General features: G+C 46.6%; 1 protein-coding gene across 2 annotated transcripts in view; it reads right to left on the reverse strand.

Annotated features, from left to right (window-relative positions):
- Positions 1–534: 534 nt before the first annotated feature.
- Positions 535–25156, reverse strand: part of PAPSS2 (3'-phosphoadenosine 5'-phosphosulfate synthase 2) — a 32540-nt gene continuing 7918 nt past the window's right edge. The window contains exons 2-13 of one of the 2 annotated variants that reach the window (XM_082764257.1): positions 19194–19299; positions 14654–14889; positions 13850–13988; positions 13456–13574; positions 13224–13337; positions 12209–12320; positions 10665–10685; positions 9118–9323; positions 7678–7813; positions 5795–6063; positions 4612–4841; positions 535–4341 (exon numbers count right to left, since the gene is read on the reverse strand). In XM_082764257.1, coding sequence (XP_082620383.1) covers positions 4200–4341; positions 4612–4841; positions 5795–6063; positions 7678–7813; positions 9118–9323; positions 10665–10685; positions 12209–12320; positions 13224–13337; positions 13456–13574; positions 13850–13988; positions 14654–14889; positions 19194–19299 — 1830 coding nt within the window. In that variant the 3' untranslated portion in view covers positions 535–4199. The remainder of the gene's footprint in view (positions 4342–4611; positions 4842–5794; positions 6064–7677; positions 7814–9117; positions 9324–10664; positions 10686–12208; positions 12321–13223; positions 13338–13455; positions 13575–13849; positions 13989–14653; positions 14890–19193; positions 19300–25156) is intronic. The other variant, XM_082764258.1, reaches the window with a different exon arrangement.

Consider the following 25156-nt stretch of genomic DNA (forward strand, 5'->3'; position numbering starts at 1 on the left):
TGTCAACGTATGTGCTCTGATGTGCAAAACTGAAGGCAATGAAGAATGGATTTCAGGTTTATAAATGTGATTTAGAAATGTTCTGCTGTACTTGCTGGTAACAGTTTAGTAAATTCATATAACATTATGTAGTGATAAAGGCAAAGCGTTAAAAAAGAAGTGGCAAAGTGTTTTGGTAAAGTTATTGTCAGTAGGTTTTAAATAATTTAATTTTCTCCTTATAATGTTGTGCTCAAATTTAATGCAAATATGTAATCATGATTGTTCAACCCAAGGGGAAGGTACACTGTGTCACAGCTCTGCTAGCTACAGAGGAAAGGTAAGCCCTGAAAGCAAGATAGTGATGTAAAATGAAACAATCTGCAAAGTAAAATAAAGACTTGGAGCCAGCTGGCATACGGTATCAGGTGCTGATGGCAGTTTCCATTAAGCTTAAAGCTGCAGCAGCCCTACCCAACTGAGTGCCTTTGCTTAACGTACTGGTTGTGTAATGCTCCAGATGCAGTAGGTTTCGTTTGACCTGATTTAATCTCCTTGTCTTTTTTTTTTTTTTAATGATTTACTTTGTTTTTTGATGTGGCAGGGGAAATACGGGAAATGCATAGTGGTGTAAAACAAGACATAGGAAATTAGGCACAGCAGAACATAGTGGAATATGGATATCAAAAAGTGGGGTATGGAATGCTGATCCCCCAAGTTGTTCTGGTTTCAGGGGTTCTGGTTTCAGGGCTGGAATGAGTGCTGTAAGCACCACGGCAGGTGCTAACCTGCACTTCTTCACCAGGGAAGGGGGGAGGTGGTTTATTCTGCAGGGAAACTGCTTTAAAAGTAGCAAGAACATGGAAGCTCCAAGAGGCCAAGAGCCACAATCAGCAAAGGCCACTTGCAGTGGGGAAGGGTGAAGGTGCAGCAGTACTTGTAGTCAGCTCCTTCCAGGACACATTTCCCCATTGCACTGGCTGTGAATGAGAGGAAATTGCTGCTGCTGCTCCTCTTGCCTCTGTATTAAATGATGCGCCTTAAGGCTACCTCTTCAGTGCTAGCTGGGGAACACTGAGTTCAAGGACTAGCTTTAAGCCAAACACCCAAGTAGTGCAGCTTAATGGAATTTGCTTTCTCAGCAGGTTTAAATTAGGCACTCACCAGATGTGGTGCTCTGCCTATAGTGCAGTTCAGCAGTGGCTGTTTTTCCTGTGCCCATTGTGACTTGCAGGTTGTTGCAGGCAGATGAGATAATGCAGCTCCTAAGCTGCCTCTCTGTCCTTTTTCAGGGTGATTGCTGCTTGGTACAGTACATCCTAGTATTTTTTAGATTAGTTGTAAAATGCAAGGTTAAATGTCAATTTAGTTTGCATGGGAAGAAGAAGAAAAGCATGTCTGCAGGTGGCAAGGGCATCTGGTACCCAGCTCAGCTCTGCTTTCCTTCTGTGTTTCTACAAGAATCTGCTTGTTTGCATGCCAGCTGCGGCTTGCTTTTACCTCCTGCCTATAATTGCTGCCTGCTTATGAGGCAGGGTGCAAGAGACACACAGGGCAATTTGCAGTGGGCCCTGAGGACAGCTGCAGCTGGAGTGTAGTTTTTTCACTTTTTGAAGGACTTCCATCCTTGCAACAGCCTTGTCAAACCAAGACCTTCCCAGCAGCTTGCTGGAAGAGTCTGAGGAAGCTGCAAGAGCTTAGCCACCACCTCCTTCAGCTTTGCATCTCCAACTGCCTCTGGTGCACCCAAACCCTGCACTTTGCAGCACAGGCTGGGGGGGACTGAACCAGCACCACACTCTGAGTTGGAACAGTTTGGTGTTCTTGCAGCTTCCTCAACACCAAACTGTTGGAACAGTTTGGTGTGAAGGGGGCCCTTCCTGGGGAGCAGCGGCTGGATCCTGTGGCTGGAAGCGGCACAGCCATTCCCAGCAGGCAAATCATTTATTTAGACCTGCTCAGTCACTGGTAGACAGGAAGTGCAGCACAGACAGTGTCCTCTGCCTGTAAAGAGGCTGATCTTGACAGTCCGACACTACTTAGAGAGTAAAGAGAAACCTTTGGAGCAGTCTTAAATATTTGGTAAATAAATGCACTCTTTGCACTTGGGTTTTGTTGCTCTGGTTCTGTAACCTTTGCGTGTACGTCTACATTTCAAGGCTGTAAATACAGCCTTTTTTATTTTTTTTTTTTTTTAAAAAAAAAAAAAAAAGTACCTGGTTTGGACATGGGAAACCTCTGGAAGCTGCTGTGGGGCTGCAGTACAGTGCTGCTCCAGCATGGCTCCAGGTGTGGGTGTAGCAGCAGATAGTGCATGCCTTATGTGTGTTAAATTTGCCTTGTTTGACACACTAAGCCAGACAGGAATAAAAAAATAAAAAAGATAAGGCTTATGAAAGAAAATAAGCTATGTGGTCAGCCTTGTGGCTGCTGGTGATGGTTCAGTGAGGCGCTGACTATGCAAAGGTGGTGTGTATGGTGCCCCCACACTGCTACGGACCTGTAACCAGCCATGGGTGAACCACGTGGTTGTGGTTTCCCCTCCCCCCTCAAAAAATAATTACAAGGCAAGCATTACTTACATGTATAAATATTTATTTGTACTAAAAGTGAGTGTTTCCTAGTAGAGTATGAAGTTCAGAATATATTAAATCATAAGATGCATCAGTTGAGGTACAAATTCCAGTCTCATGTCTTTAATAAATACACTATAAAAAAACTAGTCTGCATACTCTATTTTAATCAGAGGTAATCAGTATACTAAGCTATTTTAAAAGAATAATACAGCATTTGTGTTTTGCTATAACCATTTGGATTTACTGCATTTTTTTTTGGAACTGATTATTTTAGAATGTTTTAGAAGGAGGCAACAGCACTATTTCACTACTTAAAAAATGGCAAATATTGCAATTATAAATTGGAGTATTGCTTTTGTCTTCCAGGTCCCTGCCAGAGGGCCTGAGTAGAAAAGGCACTGGTGCTAGCATGCTGAAAGGCTACTAACATGGTTGGTGCAGCATTTTTCTGAGGTATAATATGGCTTTGTGTTCTTCCCTTTGAATACTTAAAAAAAAAAAAAAAATCCTCTTACAAAAACATTCCCAATTGCATATGTAGTCTTAGACACTGCATCATGGCCACAGCAAAACACGTTTGAGCTGGAGGTGCCACTTGCTATACTAAGTTACAAGCAGAAGCAGGATTGTTTTTACTGAGCATAGATACATTTGTAATTAAAACAAGCACAAGGAGAGGAGAACATTATTTCCATTTCATTTGAAACACACGCTGACTGGTGCTGGGACATCTACTGAAAAGTACAAAAGTCATGAAATCTGGTGGCTGTGATAACTAACAAGTGCAGTGGCCCCTGACTTGCACCTCCACACCATTCCCCTGTGTTCCAGAGCTTTCTCAAAGATCTCTTGCGCTCCACAACATCCCCCTAGGATAGCTTCCCCTGGCTGCCAGCCCACCAGACCCTGAGCCCAGGCAGCACCCTCTGCAGCCACGCTGGGGCTGGGCATGCTGCAGACTCATGGGACAGTGAGCTCAGAGCAGCAACAAAGACCAGTCCAGGTTTATTTGTTTTTTTCTGACTGAATGGGTCAAGCAGGAGGAAGAAAGGAAGAACAGCAAGCAAGTGACTTGTCTAGGCTATTTAAAAAGATCCAGTTAAAAAAGGCATTAAAAAAGTCCTTCTCTTAGCAAAAATTGTCTAAGGCTCAATCTGGATCCAAGCAACTGGATCCAAGCACCAAGTGCCAGCAGCAACCACTTCTCGCCCCAGCAGCTGCTCCTGCACTGGGCGAGGGGTAAAGGAAAAACACTTCATCATTCCTACTTCATCATTCCTGCTTCATGCAGGAGCACATTTTTATCCTGGTGCCAAGGTCCTGGCTCTGCAGCAGGGACCAGAGTGCAGTGCCAGCAGCACCGAGAGACCCAGCTGGTGTCGCACTGGGCTTCCCAGAGCTGCACTGTGCTGGGAGCAAAGGGCTGGCTGCCCGCTCCTTCCAGCTCCATCATCAGGGTGCTCCTGGCAGCTTCAAGGGGAGAAGGCCCCAACTCAAACTATTTCCGATTAGTAAAAAAACTGTCTGACCCAGGCAGGAAAGTCCTATGAATCAGAATATTGAAAATATCAAGTAGCTGATCGGTATCATAGGGAATCAATCAATCATTGCTCACTCTTAATACAAGTATTTTTAGAAGTAGTGTTAATTCTTTTTTTCTAGTGACCGGTAGTACTCGGTTAGGACTTTCCAAGCTTTGGGGGCCATGAAGCCATCTGGTGGGTTTTCACCTTCACGAGCAAGCTTTCTCATGCGTGTTCCTGAGATGAAGTCAAAATCGTCGTGCCTACAGCAAAACAGAGACAGAGGTGAGATCAGCACAACAGCTGAGTTGTCCCAGCGTTAATCTTCTGCTATGCCAAAGGCACAGTCAGAAAGTTCCCGGCACCATTTCCTCACCAACTGCAGGCACCAGCAACTTCCCACATGGAGTTTATGATTGGCAGCAATGGTGTTCTCTAAGGGAGCTCTTCCTAGAGGAGCTAGAGTCATAGGTAAAATGCTTCCCTAGCAGCTGTGTAGGCTAAAAAAAAAGAGACACTGGTGCCTGCATTACCTTTTGGGGTCATAAAAATCCATAGCCCTCTTCACTTTGTTGTAAGCAGCCACTCGGAAGGGGATGATTTCTACTGAGGTCAGGCCTGGTGCCATGCTGAGGACCTTCCCTCCTTGTGTAGGTTCGTAGAGGTCCTTCTTGGTCTCAGGGTGAGGCATGCCTGCAGGATCACGCCCTACAATGTAGAAGTTGGCCCCAGCAATCATGCGAGCCCGGCAGTGCCACTGTACCTGTGAAGGAGAGACATGAGGAGCTCTGAGCACTGAGCAGCAACTGCCCTGAACTGCGGAAAAGATCCTGGTGAGCTGGATCCCATACGTGGCAGAGAAGGAAGGATGGACACGTATCAGTAGCCTCTCTGCAGTTAATCACTGGCCATCAGGCTCATCTTCCCCTGCTTGGACCTGGTATATCACAGCTCTTCTAAGGAGAGGTGTTTCACAAGAAAAAAAACAGGGATGACAACTGATCTTGTTCCAGTGAATGAAGGAGGTGCTTTGCTGTTTGAATGTGCAAAACCCTTGAGTCAGCCCTTGAGCCCCACGTGGGCAGAGGCTGTCCATATATCCCACTGGTTCCACGAAAAGGCTTGCCTACAAGGTTTCTGCTTGCACCACTGCCTCTGCTCAGCTCGACTCCCCGCGTTTCTTTCCTGCTTGCTTTGTGGTGGGACAAAAGCAATGCTAGACTCTCCAAGGCACCGAACGCACAGCTACCTGCAACACCCACAGAGCCACTGCTGAAGTGTTCTGGCTGCACCTTGGCCCAGGAGCAGCTGATGCTGAATGGAGGCAATGCTTTGGTTCAGGTTTTGGTTGTTGGTGAAACCAATAGGTAACGGGTGTTTGGGCTGTTTGCAGGGTGGTTTGGTGTCTACTGCTTTCCTTCCACAGATTTAGGGACAGAAGAGAAACAACTGGGAAAAAACAAATGAGCACTGCTGCCCAGCACAGCTCAGCTCCGAGCTCTCAGCACAACTCGCAGAAGTGCAGCAGCCTGCACAGCCAAACACTGCTGCGAGGTGGCAGCTGCAGCAAGCAGAGAGTGAAGCAGGGAGGGAACTGACAGCAAAGCAACTGTGACTAACCTTTGCCCTGCGGCTTTCTGGATCTGCACTAGGAAGTCAGCAGCAAGTTTGCCCGCAGGCTAAACTTATACCATGGTTAGCGTGCAGCAACTATACCTCTGTGGGGCCAGCGTAGAGCATGGGAGAGGGGAAGATGGCAACGATGGTTGATTTTGGGTCTAGAACATGCTCCTCGAGCACTGCTGCATGCTGCTTCATTCGCCATTCCAGTGGGACATCGTCGTCTTTGGTCCATCCACCCAGGGGGTGCAGGAGAAGCACAGGGTTTTTGTAGCCCCTCTGCAAGAGCTGGCTCCGCGTATCCTGCATGAGCAGGGCATGCCCATTGTGCACGGGGTTGCGCAGCTGAAACGCAAAGACAGCATCTGAAATGGAAAGATTCAGAGCGTCACAGGCCTGCACTGAGCTTCAGACTCTGCACTGCTTCATTTATCCACTCTGTACATTTTGACACAGCCATAAGATATGCAAGGGTCTGCTGTCCTATCTTCACGTCAAAGAGACCTTAAATACCTTAGATGAGTATTTAACACAGGTACAGTGACCCTGCCAAGTTTATTTTCATTGCACATCCTTCCTTTGGGACCAATTTCAGTTTGATCAGCTCTCCTGTCATGTTTTGAGATGCCTCTGGGGAAAAATGTAAACCTCTGCTGAGTTCCCTGGCTTTGAAAGCTATTTGTCACCTCCCCAACCTCTATGGCACCTTCATGAAGGCCAGCACTATCTCCCTCTTTAAACACCAAAAGGAAATAAGTGTGCAAGGACTGGCATCTCCACTGCTGATGGTCACTGCTGCTGATGGTCCCCTCTGCTGCTGGGATGCTGTAGCACTGCACAGCATGGCAGGTAAGGGTTGGAAGGGTTACTTCACACTTACTGTGCAAAACTTAATTAGTCCTAATGTTTTGATCTTGCAGGAACACTACAAAGGCCTTGTCTCTGGTGGCAGAGGTGAGAAGTGAGCCAGGCAGAGATGCCAGGTGTAACAGGAGATTTATGGGGTCAAATTACATAGACTGACTTACAGACTGAGCTCTTCAGATTGGGCTGCTCCCTTTGAAACCTTGTTTTGCAGAAGTGCCCCTTAGCCCATACTAGGGCTGCTTCCACAGACACCTCTGGTGCACAGAAACAGGAGTTCATGAGAACACAATTGACTGATGGGTGTAAACTACTTATGGGTATAAACAACCTCTCATTCTGCTCCCTAAGGACTTGCCAAACAGACTGAAGGCAAGTCCTGCTTAGAAACCCTTCTCTGGAAATACTGAGACAATACAGCATCGGGTGGCCATCGAATGCCCCACAGACTGCCAAGACAGCCCCCGGGGTTGAGCACTACCTGCAAGTAACCAGAACTCTTTGTGCCTGAAGGCCAAGCACTCAGCACAGGACTTTACATGCTCTGGGTGTGGAAGAAGAGGGCCTGGCCTGCCAGGGAGGACAGAGGAGTCGTGAGCAGCACGCTCAACACTCTCCAGTCCTGTGTCTGGAAAAGCCCACTGGGGAAGCTGCCTGACACAAGTACTGCTCCTACCCTTGGAGTAACTCTGTGCAGTGTAAACCCTACACTGTTTTTGTGCTGTGGCCTGCTTTGCACTTACTGCTCTCCTCACTGTTCCATCCCAGTCTCAGAAGCATATGAAAGCAATCTGGCAGGTGCTGAAAGGCCAGAAGCGAGCAATCACAGACCACAAGCATCTCCTAGTGTCAGGAAAGATGGGGGGAGGGCACACACTTGAGAGGCTCATGAATTAGTGAGCCAGCTGGAAAGCTAGTAGGGCAAGCTCCCCGGTCCACCTGACAAGTCTGTAGTGTATCACAGGGATCTAATGATACAGCATGAATTAGCCAGTTACCTATTAACCAGTTAACCCATTAACCAATTAACCTCATGCAAAATAATGGCACTAATGATAAGATTTCTTGGTAAGAAGAGCAGAGTCATTGGTGCTAGCCCAAGACACTCAACTCACCAGCATTCATTTCTCTGAACTTCTGCTTGAGATCGAGTGGTGTCAGCCGGTACTGGTCCAGTCCGTCATTCCATTTGATTTTCTCCAGCACAAGGAGCTCTCCACCAACCAGCCAGTCTCCACTCTCCATCACCATCTGTGAATTACACACAGGTTACATCAGGACGGAAAAAAATCTCTCATTTCCCAGCCTCCTTTGAAAAGCACTAGGTATGATTCTGCTTGTGGAGTGATCTTTCTTTCTTTTCAACCTTTCAGGTTGAAAACATTACCAAAGTGGCAATGTGATCTGAATGTCATGAGCAGTGCAGTGACATAAACCAAGGCATCTGCTGCAAAGACCATACCACTGCACCCAGCTAGGTGCCAGACTTCTCTCTGCAGCCTGGAGGTCAAGAAGTTAGGGCACTAGACCTTCCTCCATCTGAGCTTTTGCTCTTGCAAAGTCTTTCCACAGAACAAACAGTGCTCTGGTGGTGGCAACACCACTGTGTTGCCCACCTTTTGTTCCCTCCTATGCTGGAAATGTTATTATCCTCCTGGGGCGCTGCCTGGGGAGTATGCAGCCCCACGATTTGTTGAATCCTCCTCTGGCTGTAATAATGAGGCTTCCAACCCCATTCAAAACAACCTAGTGCCATTAGCCTGCATTGACCAGCTCAGGATCTCAAGTCTTTATATGAAATCCCTACATTGGCATTACTGTACTGTCACAGCTGTTTTCTTCACTGTCAATGGTATCATTAAACTTTCATAACTAAGATTGCTCTGTCAAGAGAGCAACTGCTACTAAATAATTGAGAGAAGTATTTTAAGGTAAGGGAAAAGAATTAGTATGGCTTTGGCCTTTTTAGTTCAAGCTGCTTGGCATAGCTTGCAGCTCTCCCTTACTAAGAGATGATATTCTTTGTATGGCCAGCAAAGAGAAGGAAAAAGATAAGGCGTAAAAATACAACCCCTTTGTTGGCTGCCTGCATGAAAGCTACATTGAGGAGTAAAGCATAGCTAAAAAGGAGCATGAGCCAGGGATTTGCAGCGTCAATGTTTGGCAGAATCACTGACATCATCATGCCCTCAAGAGCAGGAAAACCTTTGGATCTAAGTTGCTGAGCATGTTAAAAACATTTGGATGTTGGTACACTCATGAAAATAAATGAATGAGAGGAGCAGTACGCTTGTTTTCCCTTTCTACCATTTGTTATCTGACCGATGCTCTTGCTAAGCAGCAAGTGCAGGGTTAACAGTTGCTTGTAAGCCTGAAAATTCAGCCCTCCTGCATGCTTGAGAAGTGATGGTTCTCAATGAGGAGTGGGGCTTGGAGAGCTGACAGGACACCCAACACCATGGAAACCTCAGAGGAGTTTGGTTCTCCAGCCCCCTGTGGCACATTGCTAATCCTGGCCACGTTTTTGACAATAGGAGGGACAGGGACAAACCTACTTTGACGTGTGGGTGCTTGGCACAGGTGGTGCCCCAGATGCGGGCACAGCGCTCCTCCTTCCTGTGCTCAAAGTACTCAGGGTTCTTCAGGATCGCCACCTTGCGCCCCTTGTAGCTGAGCGCCAGTGCTCCGCAGCCCTCCAGCCGCTGCTTGTCCTCCGTGGAAACTGGCAGCACAATGGGGATGGTCAGGTTGATAACGCCGTCTGGCAAGAGAAGGGTGGATGTTAGCATCCTCTGAAGACCTAGAGCACCAGCACTGCTCAAAGTGTCCCCACACTACTTCAGATGGACTATGGGAGGGTGATGGGAGAGGCTGGAGGGGGCACTGAGTAAACAGAGGTTTTCAGAGGCTGAAAGCAGGAGGCCAGGTTTTCCACGATTAGTTCACCATCATGTGAATTTATTCACTATCCAATTTTTGTTTTGTGCTCCTAATAAATACCAATGTTAGTGGACTAAAAAAGCTCCTTATCTTAGTGCTAGTGATGTCTCAAAGACACCTGGAATACTTATTTATTTTCTGGACTCTTTCCCAGGAAGATATTTCTTTTTCAATTGGCTTGTTTTGAAGTCTCTTTGAAAAATTTAAACATACATGATACATACAGTCTGGCTATAACCCGTCTCCTCTTCCAGGACAAAATCTCCATTAAGGCCACTCCAGCGTGGTTTTGCCTGGTGGCATCTCTCACAACCATGAAAAATCACTGCACTGCCCTATTTGCACGTCTCTTGAATCAACTCTTCCAACAGGGAAAACATCATGTTTTCTTTTTTTTTTTTTCCTTGTTGTCTCTGTACTGTTACCCCTCTTAGTTTATCTTTGCAGTCCATTTTTGATCTATTCTTTGTATATACAGTGAATCTATGTTTGCATGTGTGGTTTCTAATCTCTGTGTTATCTCTAAATGCCTTGAAGTTGATTTTATCCCCCCCCTCTTCTCACTTCCCCACTAAGGTCTTCCCACTCAGATATTAGTACATAAGAAGCAGTCTGTCCCATGGACTGCCATTCATAAACAAGAGCAAACAAATCACTGATTCACTTTGTTCTGATCTGACTAAAATCATTTTGGACCCTTGAGAGTCTTAATTTGAGGATTTTGCCTATGATGTAGATTTTGTTTAATCTTTATTAAAATTTTCCATTTAATTCATGACTTGGTATCATCTGCCAGACAGAAATTTTCAAGCAACTGCATGAACAATCAGATACCTGTAACCAGTCATATGTGAATCAATCAGTATCAACTTTATATATTTAAGAAATATTAACCAGTGATCAGTCAATAAAGTCAATGTGGAAAGTCAGCATGGCATTTTCAAACGCAAGACACTAATAAAAAATCACTCCAGTGAAAATTACTAGGATTTTTGTGCAGAGTGGTCAATAGGACATGGGGTATACATGCCATTTTGTAAACAGCGGAATCATAAATGGGATGTGGGTGTGTTAGTGTTAATAATTTAAATAGCAAAAAAATCAGAGCAAAAAATCTAATTGTAGTGATTTCCATATAACCTGAGGACAGTTAAATACATACCAGCTACAGAGTGATTCTTTCCTGGGAGAATACAAACACAATTAAGATAATTAACACTCACAGGCACCAGTTATGGTTTCCAGAATCAAAGCAGCTTGGTTGAAACCTCCAGCAAACACTGTGTGTCAGCGGGCAGGGCAGGGCGCTCCCTCACAAACATGGTCTTTGCCAGCCAGCCCAACAGTGGTCATCCAGCCGCACACACTCAAAGGGATGCGCAGCATCGGTGCTGTCTCTCAATCTATTTTTAACAGTGCTCTTGTTCTATCAGTATGCCAATGTGGGATTTACTCCTCAGTGCGTGAAAAATGCCTGGTTGTCAACCACAAGAGAGGAGGACAGACTCATGCTGATGCTGGGCCACTGAACCAGATCACAGATGTCCCGTGCACAGCTTGCTCCTGCTGGGCTGCCTAAAACATCACCTACACCCCCTGGGTAAGAAAAACCGGGCCACAAACTTTAGAAAGACCATCATGGAAGCTCTTGGGCAAGGCACGCCCAATCCCACCACCCACAGCCTCTGAGTAGCAGAGTTCTGGGGCAACACATTCATTTTGGGGCACCTCTGGGACCTTGTCAGGTGTGCAAGGGGCAGCTTGAAGACCACAGCTCCAGGTCTGACAATAAGGAAATGTACTTTTGAATGCTGTTTACACAGCGTTTAGGCTACTGCATGCCTGAAAGTTGAAGAACACTACAGACGCCCACATGCAGACCCTGCTCCAGTCCAACATGGCAGTCCTGAACTGTTTGCATTTGGGGTGCAGTGCCTGAATCCCAGTGCCAGCAGTAAATTACTGCCCTGCATGACCAAGGCAGGACCAGGGTCCTCTAGAAGGAGAACAAGACTCCCTACAATGAGTCCTTCACCAAGATCCCAAGCCCTGAGGCCAGAGAGCCATACTGGATCTACAGAACCCAACGCATGCACCCATTCACTGTGTGCATGGCAATGGCATCTCCATCTGAGACATGGGATGCACATATCAACTACCCCAAACTCTGTAATAGTCACTGCCTGAGCATTATTTGCCTCTTCCAGGGATGAAAAAACTCTTATTAAGCTGCTAATCAGTAGCTAAATCTGATTTATTTCAAGCTACAGTAATGGGGAAGGGGGAAAACAGGAAAAATGAAAGAGAAATCAGCCCCTGGCCCTGTTTCCAAGGATCAGCTACCCTCTCCTCTCATCTGAAATTCAGCCTGGCAGTCTTCCCTGGCAGAACCATGCAGGGTTAAGAGGTTTTATGTATATATATATATATAATGGCAGCCAAGACCTTTGAACAGCATGATGTCGGATTTCTAGCATGTGACACGGGGCCCTGGCTACAGCACTGTGAACTTTGTCACCTTTTGTACTCTTTGGCGCATTTCAGAGCACAGCTTCCCAGCTCCCGCACTCCTTTACGAGGGCTTGCATGTAGCACTTCAGAGGAAAGGGGGCTTAAAAGACAGCTGAGCATCAAGCTGTTCCACATGAGTGCCTGCTAAAGCACCACAGTGTGAGTGTCAGGTCTCCCAAAGCGTAGGATTCGTACCGTTCAGCAGGGTGCCGAAATGGATCACTTGCAGGTACTCTGCCTCGCGCATGAAGCCCTTCAGTGGCGTGGCCCAGCCTTCACTCAGCACTTGCACCCACTGCAGATCCAGCTGCAAAACAAACCCAGAGGGCACTCCCGTCACCAGCTCTCACTGCTCTTCCTTTCCTTCTGCTGCAAGAGCAGTCTCACCATTTAGTGTAAAATGGAGAACATTCATAAAGGGGAAAAAAGTGGTGTTGGGGGTCAGTGTGATGATTGTTTTGTTTTGTTTTTTAAAGCTAGATCTGTATTCTTCCATAGCACAACCATGTGTGGGGCTGTCCTAATACAGCCAATGAATTTGATGGCCCTGGCATGCTACAGGACAGAGCAGAGAGACACAACAGGATGAAGTGTCTGAGGATGAGAACTACACTTCATTTCGTCATAACACATAGCCATGAAAGGACACAGCAATCAAAGGAATCACAAAATCAACACAAAAGTGATTAGAGGACTGGAACTCATCTCCTGTGAAGACAGGCTGAGGGAGCTGGTGTTGTTCAGCCTGGAGAAGATAAGGCTCCGGGGTGACCATACAGCGGCCTTCTAGTACCTAGAGGAGGCTACAGGAAAGCAGGGAAGGACTCTTTGTCACGGGATGTGGTGATGGGACAAGAGGGAATGGCTTTAAGCTAAAAGAGGGTAGGTTTAAATTATATATAAGGAAGAAATTCTTCATTATGTAGGTGGTGAGACACTGGCACAGGCTGCCCAGAGAAGCTGTGGCTGCCCCATCCCTGGAGGTGTTCAAGACCAGGTTGGATGGGGCTTTGAGCAACCTGGTCTGGTGGGATGTGTCCCTGTGCATGACAGGGTGTTGGAACTGGATGGGCTTTAACGTCCCTTCCAACCCAAACCAGCCTGCAATTCTATGAACAGAGCACCATTTAGCCACATCCCTGTCTATGCTTCTGCCCTTCAAAAAACAAACCAATGACTGAGTCAGTGCAGCATTCAAATGAGATTTTACCTTCGTGATCTCTATGGATGGTAGCATGTCTGCTTCAGCTCGGACACTATCAAGTTTATTTTCAGGTACAAACAGCTCAAGAACATCCTTAATCGATGCGCGGGGCACAATGTTCTGAAAGAGAGAGAGAGACAGCACTCCTAACACTGCTTTTCAAATGCACACCAGTAAGTCAGTACATGAAGTCAGATTTATGAGCTGCCGGTGGTAGTGGTAAAAAAAAATGACCTACTTGTGTCTGCAGGAGCTCCACAACCTGCTGAATGCATTCAGACACTGATGCAACATTTGTTTTCAACACTAGTTCAGGAGATTCAGGCTTCTCATAGTCTGAGTCAATCCCTGTGAATCCTATGGACAATTAAACCCAAACCAAATTTATTTAATGTAATACTCCATGCTCTAGAGTTAACACCACTATACAAACAACTAGCAAGCATTCAAGCTGTACTGAGTACTAGAAGTGATGCTTGTTGTAGTAAGATTAGGAAAATACGATACCCCTGTGTACTACAAAGAGCCTTTACTAACCCACCTCCAGAGATCTTCTACATGCAAAGCTGCAAAGATAAGCTATCTGACACTTTGTTAAGCAAAAGGCAAATTAAGAGCTCATTCTTGCATACCTTTGATCTCTCCAGCTCTTGCCTTTTTGTACAGTCCCTTTACATCTCTGCTTTCACAAATATTAAGAGGAGCATCTACAAAGATTTCGAAGAAAGGAAGCCCAGCTGCCTCATGAATTTTCCGTGCATTTTGACGATCCTGTTTCAAGAAAGTTGGGAAACCGTATGTGTCTGCATTGCAACAAATACCTTCCTACTAAATGACATTCCCTGGAATTTTACACAGGTAAATTCATCTTTGGTACGGATTTATTAAATTTAAACCAATTCTAATTAAAGGTTTATATCTCTTTTCCCCCTTTTTCTTTAAAGATACGTTAGAAGACCTCTTCATTAAGTGGGATAGCAGAACCTGATGATGTGAATCAGTCCTGTGTTTTTAAAAAAAAAAAGGCAACTATTCAACAATTTAAATTAGCTTGATACTGGCAGATATTTGGCATTCTCAGGAAGGATAAAAACACAATCAAGCTTCTTCAAATAAAGTACTGATACCACTAAGACAGGCTATTTTTTATGCCTCTTTTCTGCCTCCTAACAAGTTAAGAGTAGGAGCTTTTATAATAAGATTTCAAACATCACTTAACTTTTAACCAATTCTGAAAGCAAAAATGATATGTCCAGCAGCACTCCAGAAACTTCTACTGATCATTTATAGCTCTGTATGCTGGTGGCATTGCACAAAAGACTGGACAAGAAGCTAAAGGAACATCTGATGGCATATACATAAACGTCTCTTTCCTAGGAACATTCATGAGATCAAGGCCATCCAGAAGAGAGCAGCATATGATGCAGAGAGTTTACCTTTGAAAAAGGAGAAATGAAACTCGTTATGCAGACGAGCCCAGCATCAGCAAACAACCTGGCCACCTCTGCAATGCGGCGGATGTTCTCCTCACGGTCTCCGGCTGAGAAACCCAGGTTTTTATTCAAGCCATGCCGAACATTATCACCATCCAGGGAATAGCAGGGGATGCCATGAGAGACCAAGTACTCTTCCAGAGCAAAGCCGATGGTTGTCTTACCAGCTCCAGAAAGGCCTGTTGGAGACAGAAAAGTGAGGTTCAAGTTTGAGTTCATAAGAATGAAAATGACTCCACAACCTAATTCTTCCTGAGATGCTGGCAACATCCTCCTGTCTGGACTTGCTTTAGCAAAAATGAGGTAGGGAGGTTGGAGTAACTTTTTCAGTGTATTGTTACTGCCACAGCACCCTGGTCAAACCTTCTTACTCCAGGGGTGGTATTAATGCTATGCAAAATGCTGTTAGACCCTCCCATCTGGACGGGTTCAGCCCAGCTGTGTTGCAGAAGTACATCCTGCTGGGCCATGGTGGAACAAGCAGGTGTCAGGAAGTGGAGGAAGCTTTAAAGGATGCTGTTGCCTCTATGTCTTTCAATATCTTCCTCCTCCTCTTCCCCCTCTGGACAGCCAACCGCTCTCCTGGAGTGGTCCAAGGAGAGATTCTTGCCGCAAGTGCATGCAGTGGGATGGGCTCCAACAGCAGCAACAGCCCCTGCGCATCCACAGACACCTCCACTTACACAAGAACAGAAGCCACAGATCTGTAACAGCAGAACAGGATGGCTCTGTGTCTCCTGGAGTCAGGTCAGCAACCAGAAAGTCACCAATCCTAAGTGAGGTGGCTGCTTCCCACCCCATCTCAATACACTCACACAGCAAGCACTTGCTACTGCCTGTGTAGCAGAGCAGCAAGAGGACCTGGGGCACCAAAACCGCTCCTTTCACTTGGGTGGAGATGCATGTGTTGAAAGCTCCTTGAGATGGAAGAGGATCTCAGCTTAGGAAAGAGAACACCTCCAAACACAATGCCTGCCTCAGGAAACCCTTCACCTTGGAAAATATCCTGAGAAGACAGCACCACCTGCCTGCCTGTTTATTTATATACCCCAAATGAGATCCAGGAGAGGTGGACTTTCAGTATGATGCAGAATGGTCATGCTTGTGCTAGAGAGGAAATGTGGCTGGGTGTGCTGCTGCCTGTGCCTTTGGTTTGTGTAGTACAACAGCCTGAGGGCCTTCCTCAGCAATGCAGGACACTCAGGTGTCCTTCTGTTTCATCTTCATAGTCCATGTAACATCCTTTCATATGGTCTCTTAAAAGTCAGTTGTTGGGAAGTTAGGAGGCCACTGCATATGTCATAGTCATAGAATGGCTCAGGTTGGAAGGGACCTCAAAGACCATCTGGTTCCAAGCCCCTGCCATATGCAGGGACGCCACCCACTAGATCAGGTTGCTCAAGGCCTCATCTAACCTGGCCTAAAACACCTCCAGGGATGGGGCATCCACAACCTCTCCGGGCAACCTGTGGCAGTGCCTCATCACCCTCTGAGGGAAGAATTTCCTCCCAACCTCTAATCTAAATCTCCCCTCTTTTAGTTTAAAACCATTCCCCCCTGTCCTGTCATTATCTGCCCAAGCAAAAAGTTGCTCTCCACCTTTTTTATAAGCCTCCTTTAAGTATTGAAAAGCTGCAATGAGGTCACCCCGAAGCCTTCTGATCTTTTGCCTGAACAGCCCCAGCTCTCTCAGCCTTTCTTTGTAGGAGAGCTGTTCCAGCCCTCTGATCATCTTCATGGCCCTCCTCTGGACCCACCTCCTTCTTGTGCTGGGGGCCCCAAATGTGAATGCAGGACTCCAGGTGGGGCATCATGAGGGCAGAGCAGAGGGGGACAATCACCTCCCTTATCTACTGGCCACTCCTCTGGTGTATGCTGGGATACAGCCCAGGATGCAGTTGGCCTTTGGGCCGCAAGCATGCACTGCTGGCTCATGTCAAGCTTTTTGTCCTCTAAAATTCCCAACTCTTCCTCTACAGGGCTGCTCTCAATTAGTTCTTCTCCCGGTCTGTCCTCCTGTCCAGGATTGCCCCGACCCAGGTGCAGCACCTTGCACTTGGACTTGTTGAACCTCATTCAGTTCACATGGGCCCACTTCTCAAGCTTGTTCAGGTCCCTTTGAATGGCATCCCTTCCTTCTTTTGTATCAACTGCACCACTCAGCTGGGTGTCATCTGCAAACTTGCTGAGGGTGCACTTGATTCCATCATCTATATCATTGATACAAATGTTAAACAGCACAGGACAGACCCCTGGGAGTCACCACTTGTCACAGGCCTCCACCTGGACACAGAGCCATTGACTACCACTCTCTGGGTGTGACCTTCAAGCCAACTCCTTATCCACTGAATGGTCCACCCATCATATCCATCTCTCTCCAATTTGGAGATCACGATGTCATGTGGGACCATGTCAAAAGCCTTACAGAAGGCCAGGTAGATGACATCAGTCGGTCTTCCCTTGTCAACTGATGCAGTCACTCCTGATGCAGGCACAATTTGCCCTTGGTGAAGCCATGCTGGCTGTCTTGGATCACCTCTTTGTCTTACATGTGCCTTGACATTGCTTCCAGGCAGATCTTTTCCATGATCTTCCCAGGCACAGAGGTGAGGATCACCAGTCTGTAGTTCCCTGGGTCTTCCTTTCTACGCTTTTTTAAAATGGGAGTGATGTTTCTCTTTTTTCATTTACCAGGGATTTCACCTGACTACCAGGATTTTCAAGCATGATGGAGAGAGGCTTGGCAGCTCCATCGGGCAATTCCTTCATGGCCTTGGGATGCATGGCATAAGGCCCCATAGACTGTTTGTACTTGTTTAGTTTCATCAGGTGGTCTTGAACTTGCTCTTCACTTACAGTGGGGTGGACTTTGCTCCCCCAGCTCCCATCTACAGGTTCAGGGAAATGAGAGACTTGGGAAGCCTGACTGACAGTGAAGACTGAGGTGAAGAAATTGCTGAGTACCTCAGCCTTCTCAGTGTCTGTCACTACCAATCCTCACTCTCCTTGGCCTTTCTCTTTTGAGCAATGTACCTACAGAATCCCTTCCTGTTAGTCTTTGCATCCCTTGCCAAGCTCAGTTCCATCTGTGCCTTGGCTTTCCTGATACCATCCCTGCACATCTGGGAGGCACCCCTGTACTATTCCCAGGCCACGTGTCCCTGCTTCCACTGCCTGTGTGTTTCCTTCTTCAGCTTCAATTTGACCAGCAGGTCCTTGCTCAGCCATCCTGGTTGTCTGCCCTCCCTGCCTGCTTTCTTACCTAGGAAGATGGCGAGTTCTTATGCTCAAAGAGTCTCCAGCTCTGTTCAGCTCCTTTGTCCCTGAGGACAGTGTTCCAGGGGATCTCATACCCCAGGTCTTTAAATAGCTTGAAGTTTGCTCTTTGGAAGTTCAGGGTCCTGACTTTGCTCTTCGTCAGGCCCATATTCCCTAAGATCACAAAAGAGTAGTCATCAGCCAAAGAAGTTCAAAGCTTTTGTATGCAGGAGCTTGGAGTGACACTTGAAAGAAGGAAATTGCCTTGGATAATTATTTTTGGCTTCAGAAATGTTAAAACAGATAAGATGCTGGCCTTCTTGAGATTAAAGAGGAAAACAAAATAGAGATGTGTTTTAATCCAACATCTAACACATAAATTGATAATGAAGGCAAATCAGAATGGCTTTACAAACCCTTCCACTCATGTCTTGCATCATTGTCTGGCAGCCAAAGAAAATGTAAGTATTTAACAAGCAAAGAAAAAAATGGAAAGTAGCAAAAAAAATTGTCATGTAATTATCAGCAGAGCACAATAAATGCTGTTGCCATTTTTAGCAGTCCCTAGTCCTCAAATACTGAGTTGGTTTTTCAAAGCAGAAGAGAAAGGCAACACACCAGAAGGTACACAGAATGAGAAATAACATGAAAACTGCGATGGCAGCACAAGAAATTACTTTCAGCACAACTCACTGTCTGGGTGTATTTCCTTTCCAGACAAGGAGACCACCTTGTTTTGCTGCTCACAAGGTCATTTTAAGCACAGTAAACCTGAGTGCCCCCACAAACTTCCCATTGACCCAGAATGGAAATCTGTGTGTGCCGTTCCGGACGATCCTGGGTGTGTTTCACTGCCAGGGGCTGCCTGGGTTTGAGCCAAGACTTCTTCAGCCACACGCTTTGGGACAACAAGTGTGACTCACAGGGCTTTTTATGTGTTCAATCAAGGGAGCCGGGAAATGGAGGCCCCAGTAACAGCTGTGAAATTTATAACAACGTTAGTTAGGGGCAGCAGCTGCCAGGGAGAACATCTTGCATTACAAACACCACACGGCAGTGTTTCCTTGCTTCCTACTCAAAATTGTTTTGCAACTCCCAGCTCACAAGGAACACTGGTGTTTCCCACAGATCCCAAAACCCCACCTCCAAGCTGTCCTCCTTATCCCCTTCATTCATGCAAGCAGCTGTCACATGAAGCGAGACATTCGCGCCCAGATGAAAATACCTGTTAGCCAAACCGTGCAGCCTCGGAATCCACCCCTGGTACCGACAACTTGTCCTCTCTTACTCCTGCTGACATGGTGCGCTTGGTAAACCACATTGGTTGATCCCTAATGGAAACAGAGCAGAACAGAGCTTTCGTTACCGTGCTGCACTCCGTATGTGAGAAAATTTCAGCCAGGACCCAAAAGAGATGCAAGTTCATTCAAAAATCTACACAAGCCATCGTGGCGAACACTGGCAATTTCATTGTACGGGAAAACACTACAACCAAAATAGGAAATCAGGAAGAAAACAAGGGAAACCAGTGAGCTTTTAAGCCACTGGCGTAAGTTATGTCTGTCCAAGTCCAGGTGTGGGCTGTGGCCAGGATGAGTGACATGGCAGGGCTGAACTGGGCGAGCCTGTCCCCTCCAGCAGGGCTTTGCTCCTCCTCACCGCTGCCACGGTGCGGTCGGGTCTCACAAAACCAAGCGCACTGCCTGCAGAGCCTCAGGCAGCCGTGATAATTGTGAAGGTTACGTTTCCAGCTGCGCCAGCAAAAGGGAAAGTCCCAGCAGAAGCTGGCATGGAAACATTCTCTCCTCAGCCGCAATCTGCATCTGAACTGCAGGTTCATCCCTTCCATACTGTCAGTGCAGCAAGGGACCCAGGCTTTCTCATAACGTACATCATCCCATGGAAATATTTCTATGTCTGAAGTCACAGCAGGGAAGCCATCACATCTTATATGCCTGAGATTTTCTTCAACAAGCAAAAAGGAATGGAGGAATGAGAGAGAAAAACTTCTACAATTGTCTGCAAAAGAGCCTTTTGTTTTCCTGTGTTTTCTGGGCCATTAATTAATATGATGCAGCAAAGGTGTGAGCGTTCATTGGAGGCTTGGTATTTTGTATGCACCAGAGGGCTGTGCCTGCACAGAAATCTGGGTGACAATTACTCTGTAACAAAAGAGAAAGAGCACCCTCCTTGCATCTTCTCTCTTCAGTATTATCCCTTTCAGAGAGGCCAGCATCCTAGCAGAGGTCAAGCTCCCACCACAGAGATGTATCATATATACTCAGAATGTCATGCTCAATTTCAATTCCAGTTTAGCTAAAAACTCCAAAAATAGCCTCTTTTTATGCCTGCAAACAAGAGGTGAAATTTTCCAGTTGCAATCGCTTGTGGGCATGCTGAACAGATACCCAGGTCCAAAACAGCTTAATATAACAGGTCCCCTTTTCATTGCTGCTCTCAGCAGAGTAGGTCCCTGATGCTGCTTCCCCCTCCCACGGCCATTTCAGTGGATAAAAATAAATTATTTGGGTGTTTCCTGAGTTGATCCTCTGCAGGTTGAAGTCCTACTCCTTTTTCCTTCTTTGCAAGCAGCTCATCCAAGCTCACGGGATGAAGGACACTGCTGGCATCTCCCTTGACAAGAACACCCGTGTGCTCCTGCAGTGACGTACCCATGCCAAATCATGTCCTGCTGCAACAAGCCTCCGTCCTCCACCAGCAGGGTGCTCTTACCAGCATCACCTCACCTCTTGCCATGCGAGTACAGGGCAAAGAAAGAGCCTGCTATGGACCTAGGCAGGTGAGATGCTGTCTGAAACACAGACGCCAGTGCACATCAGCAGCACCCTTCAAGTCTTGCAGCCCTTCTGCAAGCATCGCAACGTGCCACCCCTTCCTCAAAACCATACTGCTGTGCCAGCAACCCCAAACAAAACCTCTCTGGGTCCCACTGGGAAAGCATAACTGAGCTGAACACAGCCTCATGACTCCTAAAACAGAAGGCAAAGATAAATAGTTCGATGTTTGGTTTCAGGGTGTTGTTATTTTTTTTTTTGTTTGTTTGTTTGATTTGCAGGGGGGATGTCAAAAGTCTTTTTGAGCATGTGGAACTTGCAAATACGAGATGGCACCACTGTGGTTTCATTTTTTCTTGTTCCTAGGGGTTCAGACTTCTGAAGCAGGATTAAACGAGCACATGTGGAAGGCAACAGACACCAAAACAGCCCCTGGGCCCAAGACACCATGGTGCTTTCCTGCTGCTTTACCTTTGGCTAAGGCCTGGCACCGGTCTGGCGCTGTGTGTGGGTGCCCAAACTCACTCCTCTCAACAGTGCACCGTGACTCAGTGCTGCAGCGAAGCCATCCCAGACACAGCACGAAGCCTGAGTGGCAATCACACAGCCCTCCAGTGCCCCAGCACATGGAGCAGGTATTTTGCAGTTTGCAAACCCCAGCAGAAGAGGCAGATATTTCTGTGTGGAGAAATGAAACCTGCAAGTTCCAAAGCTCTTTCCTACACCCTTCTGCCCCCTGCATCAGCAGGAACTCCCACAGCATGCTTATTTCCTCACAAAGTGGCTTTGCAGAGCATTAATCTGCTGGGTCTACTCTGCATGACCAGGAATACGATAATGTCTGTGCCTCAGGAAGATGCAGGTGTTTACACATTCCTACATGGCTGACATAATGAGATTATTATGTTAAAAGTACACACTGCTGTAAATTTGCACAGTGCATGCATCTTGGAGCCGGTTTTTTTGTTCACACCAGCATCTTTTGGAGCTTGGCAAAGCATCATCGATTGCATTTTTGCAACCCAGCAGCACTTCCAGATCTCTCATACCTGCTGGTTCCAGATCCTTCCAGTTTTGCTCCTACACCCTTAGAAATCTCACTGCTAAAGAGGCAGATTTTCCCAGAGTCATGTGTCTGAACAGTGGGACTCACACTGACTCCGACCCTTGTTACCAGCTGCACAGAAAATAAGAGGAACAGGGCAGTGGGAGGCTTCGCTGGTGGCTGGGAAGCTTCGCTGGGGGCTGCTCAGCAAAACCCCCACATCGTCATCCAGCAGCTCAGGAAGTCAGATCTGAAAGCAAGCAGAGAGAAGCCACAGCAGCACCAGAAATAAGCATTGACAGGCTGAGAGCAAGTGTCAGAGAGATTTCATCTAGAAGGAACGTACATGGTAAGGCTGTTAGCAGGCAGAGATAAGGTTTCGTAAGACCAGGTTTGGTCTGCTAATTTTCTTCTCGTGTTATTAATCTCGTCATCGTAAATCAAACAGACCAAGCCTGTGTACAAAGACCTTAAAATACATCTAAAAGAGATCAGGGCTTCTGATCAGCCCTGCAGCACACCTGAACGCTGGGCCCCATGGGGGCAGGAACAATTCAGAGACACTGGCAAGCATTTCTTGCAGAAATTCTGAGTCTGGCCACGTCTACACTAGCTTAGTGCCCAGACCACCCACTCTGGCTCACCTCATCCAGGACAGGGGACAATTTAATATGTGATTCCAGACCTTCTGCCAAGGCTGCAGTGGGCTCTGCTTTTCACCTTCTGCCCTACTGAACCTTTCCATGAGGTTGACAAACTGGGAAGCACCAAGATTGCAGCATCATAGCATCACAGAATGGTTTGGGTTGGGAGTGACCTTAAAGACCATCCCATTCCAACCTTCCACTTCCAGGGACACCTCCTACCAGCCTAGGCTGTCCCAAACCCCATCTAGCCAGGGCTTGAGCACTTCCAGGGGTGGGGCATCCACAGCTTCTCTGGGCAGCCTGGGCCAGTGTAAGATCATAGGTATCTTTCAGATCAGATCTCTCTGATCACAGGAGTCTTTCAGATCATGTCTCTCCTGACCTGGCTTCCAAAAGAAATGAGGTTTCTTGGCCCTAGCAGGACATGATGCTCCCCTGGTTGGTGAAAGCAGGTTGTAGGTGGAACAACCTGCCTTGGTTCTCCTCTGAAATAAAGAGATGTGGCTCGAGACCAGAGAGCCCACCACAGCACAGACCTGACAGAAGTCAGGAGCCATCAGTGTCCCCTGCTCTGAGAGGTGCCACTTCTCAACTCGTAGCATCTAGAAAAGTCACCTCAGCTCTCCTCAAGTGTTGGCTGTGAAAGGGAGCAGTGGCACGTGCCCAGATAAACCAAAGGATGCATGTGACTGCCCACATGAGGTGTTATCAGGCAGCATCTTCTCTTACCCAACAGTGCTGTGCTGAATGCACCATATCTGGGGGCCTCTCCCAACCTTGTCTGACATCTGTTAGAAGCAGAAAAACTGCACGATTAATAGAAAATGTACTAGACGAACAATAAATGGGAACTACACAGACGATTTGCCATCCGTCTTTCATTAGCCATTCAAATAGGTACCAACTCTGGACCTTAGGACGCGCCTCTGGCCCCAGCTGCCCATTTCTTTGGCCAGCATCCCTGCAGCTGCTGGGGGGACTCCGGGGAGCAGCTCCCTCCAACATACCGCACACCAGCCCAAGGACCGCACTGATGGAGGAACAGCATCATGGACTGGCCTCACATGGAGGCGGGTGACGTCTGGCAGCACCTCCGGGGGCTCCCCCAGCATCATTTCTACTTACAGGACTCACATCATTAGGATGATGATTCACTTCTCCAGTTAAGTGTTTAATACATGCCCTATTTTGGTACTTCAGCCTGGAAAACTCTCCAAAAGGAAAAAAAAAACAAAAAACAAAAAACAACAAAAAACAGCAACAACAAGGATAGGCTTCCAAAAACATTTTGAGCCAATCATATTGAAAAATGATACAACTGACTTCTGAAGTGATAAAATGATCAAGCCAGCTTTCATGTTTGAAGTCAAATGCTTGTTTAAACCTACAGAGACTGATCTTGTTGTATAAAATTACTTCTCAAATCCTGCCACTGCATTAAAAAAAAAAATCTTTTTTTCTCATTAGTTGGTAAAAATTAAGTTATGGAACTTTTTCTTAAAAAAAAAATAAAAATAAAAATTCTTCTGTGAGGGCAATTCCTGCTGCTGCTCTTGCAAAAGGGCATCATTGAGGAGAGAAAGCATCCATCACCACCATCAGAGAAAAACCATCCATAACAGAGTGAGAACTGGGGGTTTTGCTTGGGGAAGGCTGGCTCATATACTCATAATCAAGCACAACGGAGAAACCTCGGGAGTCTCTGAAGTCATGATGTAGCTCTTGTAACACTACCTACAGACTTTTCCCAAACATCATCGTAGTTCACTGAAAAGGGCTAAGGTGGTAAGGGTTTCAAAATCAGCTCTCTCCTTTCCCAGGGAAAAACCCCAGAGGGCTGGAGTTACTATGGAAATTTCCGTCTGTTTCAGGCCACAGGATCCCATCACCACAGAGTGGAGCAGGGCCAGCAGGTGCAGGGAAGGAGGGCTGGAGCTTCTCAAGCACCCAACGCATCTCCATGCCACCCATCTTCCTGTCCCCCCACTGTCTCCCTCTTCCCTGCACATTTGGGCCACCTAACACAGCACCACCTGAAGAGCTAGGGGACATGTAGGATGGCTCACTCGCTTCAGGCAATGATAAAATAAAAATGTTAAAAATAGCGCATATATATATATATATATACACACATATATATACATATATATACATATATATATATATATAACTTTTTTTTTGAGATTTAGTTGAATAATGCAGCAAAGGGGTGCTAAATATCCCGCTGGGCTTGCCAGCATTTGTTCACACCAGGTAGGCTGCTGAGCTGGGCTCCCTTCTGCATTCAGCTCACTCATAAACCAAAGCAGACCACACGCGGTCCTCGGCACAGTCAGCTACTGCCGCTTGTTCCTTTTGGCACCACTACATCAGCCCATTTTCCCTGCCAGGAGCATAACACAGAAGGTCTTAAGGAGACTAGCAGACATCCTAGCTACCTGAAACAAGCAGGCTTTCAGCTTGCAGACAGAGGGTTTGAAACGCCAAATACTGCTAACACATTTGTCAAGGTGGCGTTAGCCAAAGTGCTTTCTCCTTAACCCACAGGAATTTTTGAGCTCTTAGCAAGACCCTGATTTTGAGTGCTGCTAAAATAGTTTTCGTTTGGTATAAATGTGAGTGTTTGGGGTTGCCACAATCAAGTTTTATACAACCCCGAGGGGAAAAAAATAAGGCTCAACATACAAGCTCACGTTCCTGT

This window comes from Aythya marila (assembly GCF_965140915.1).
Source record: "Aythya marila genome assembly, chromosome: 7".
NCBI classification, from domain to species: Eukaryota; Metazoa; Chordata; class Aves; order Anseriformes; family Anatidae; genus Aythya; species Aythya marila.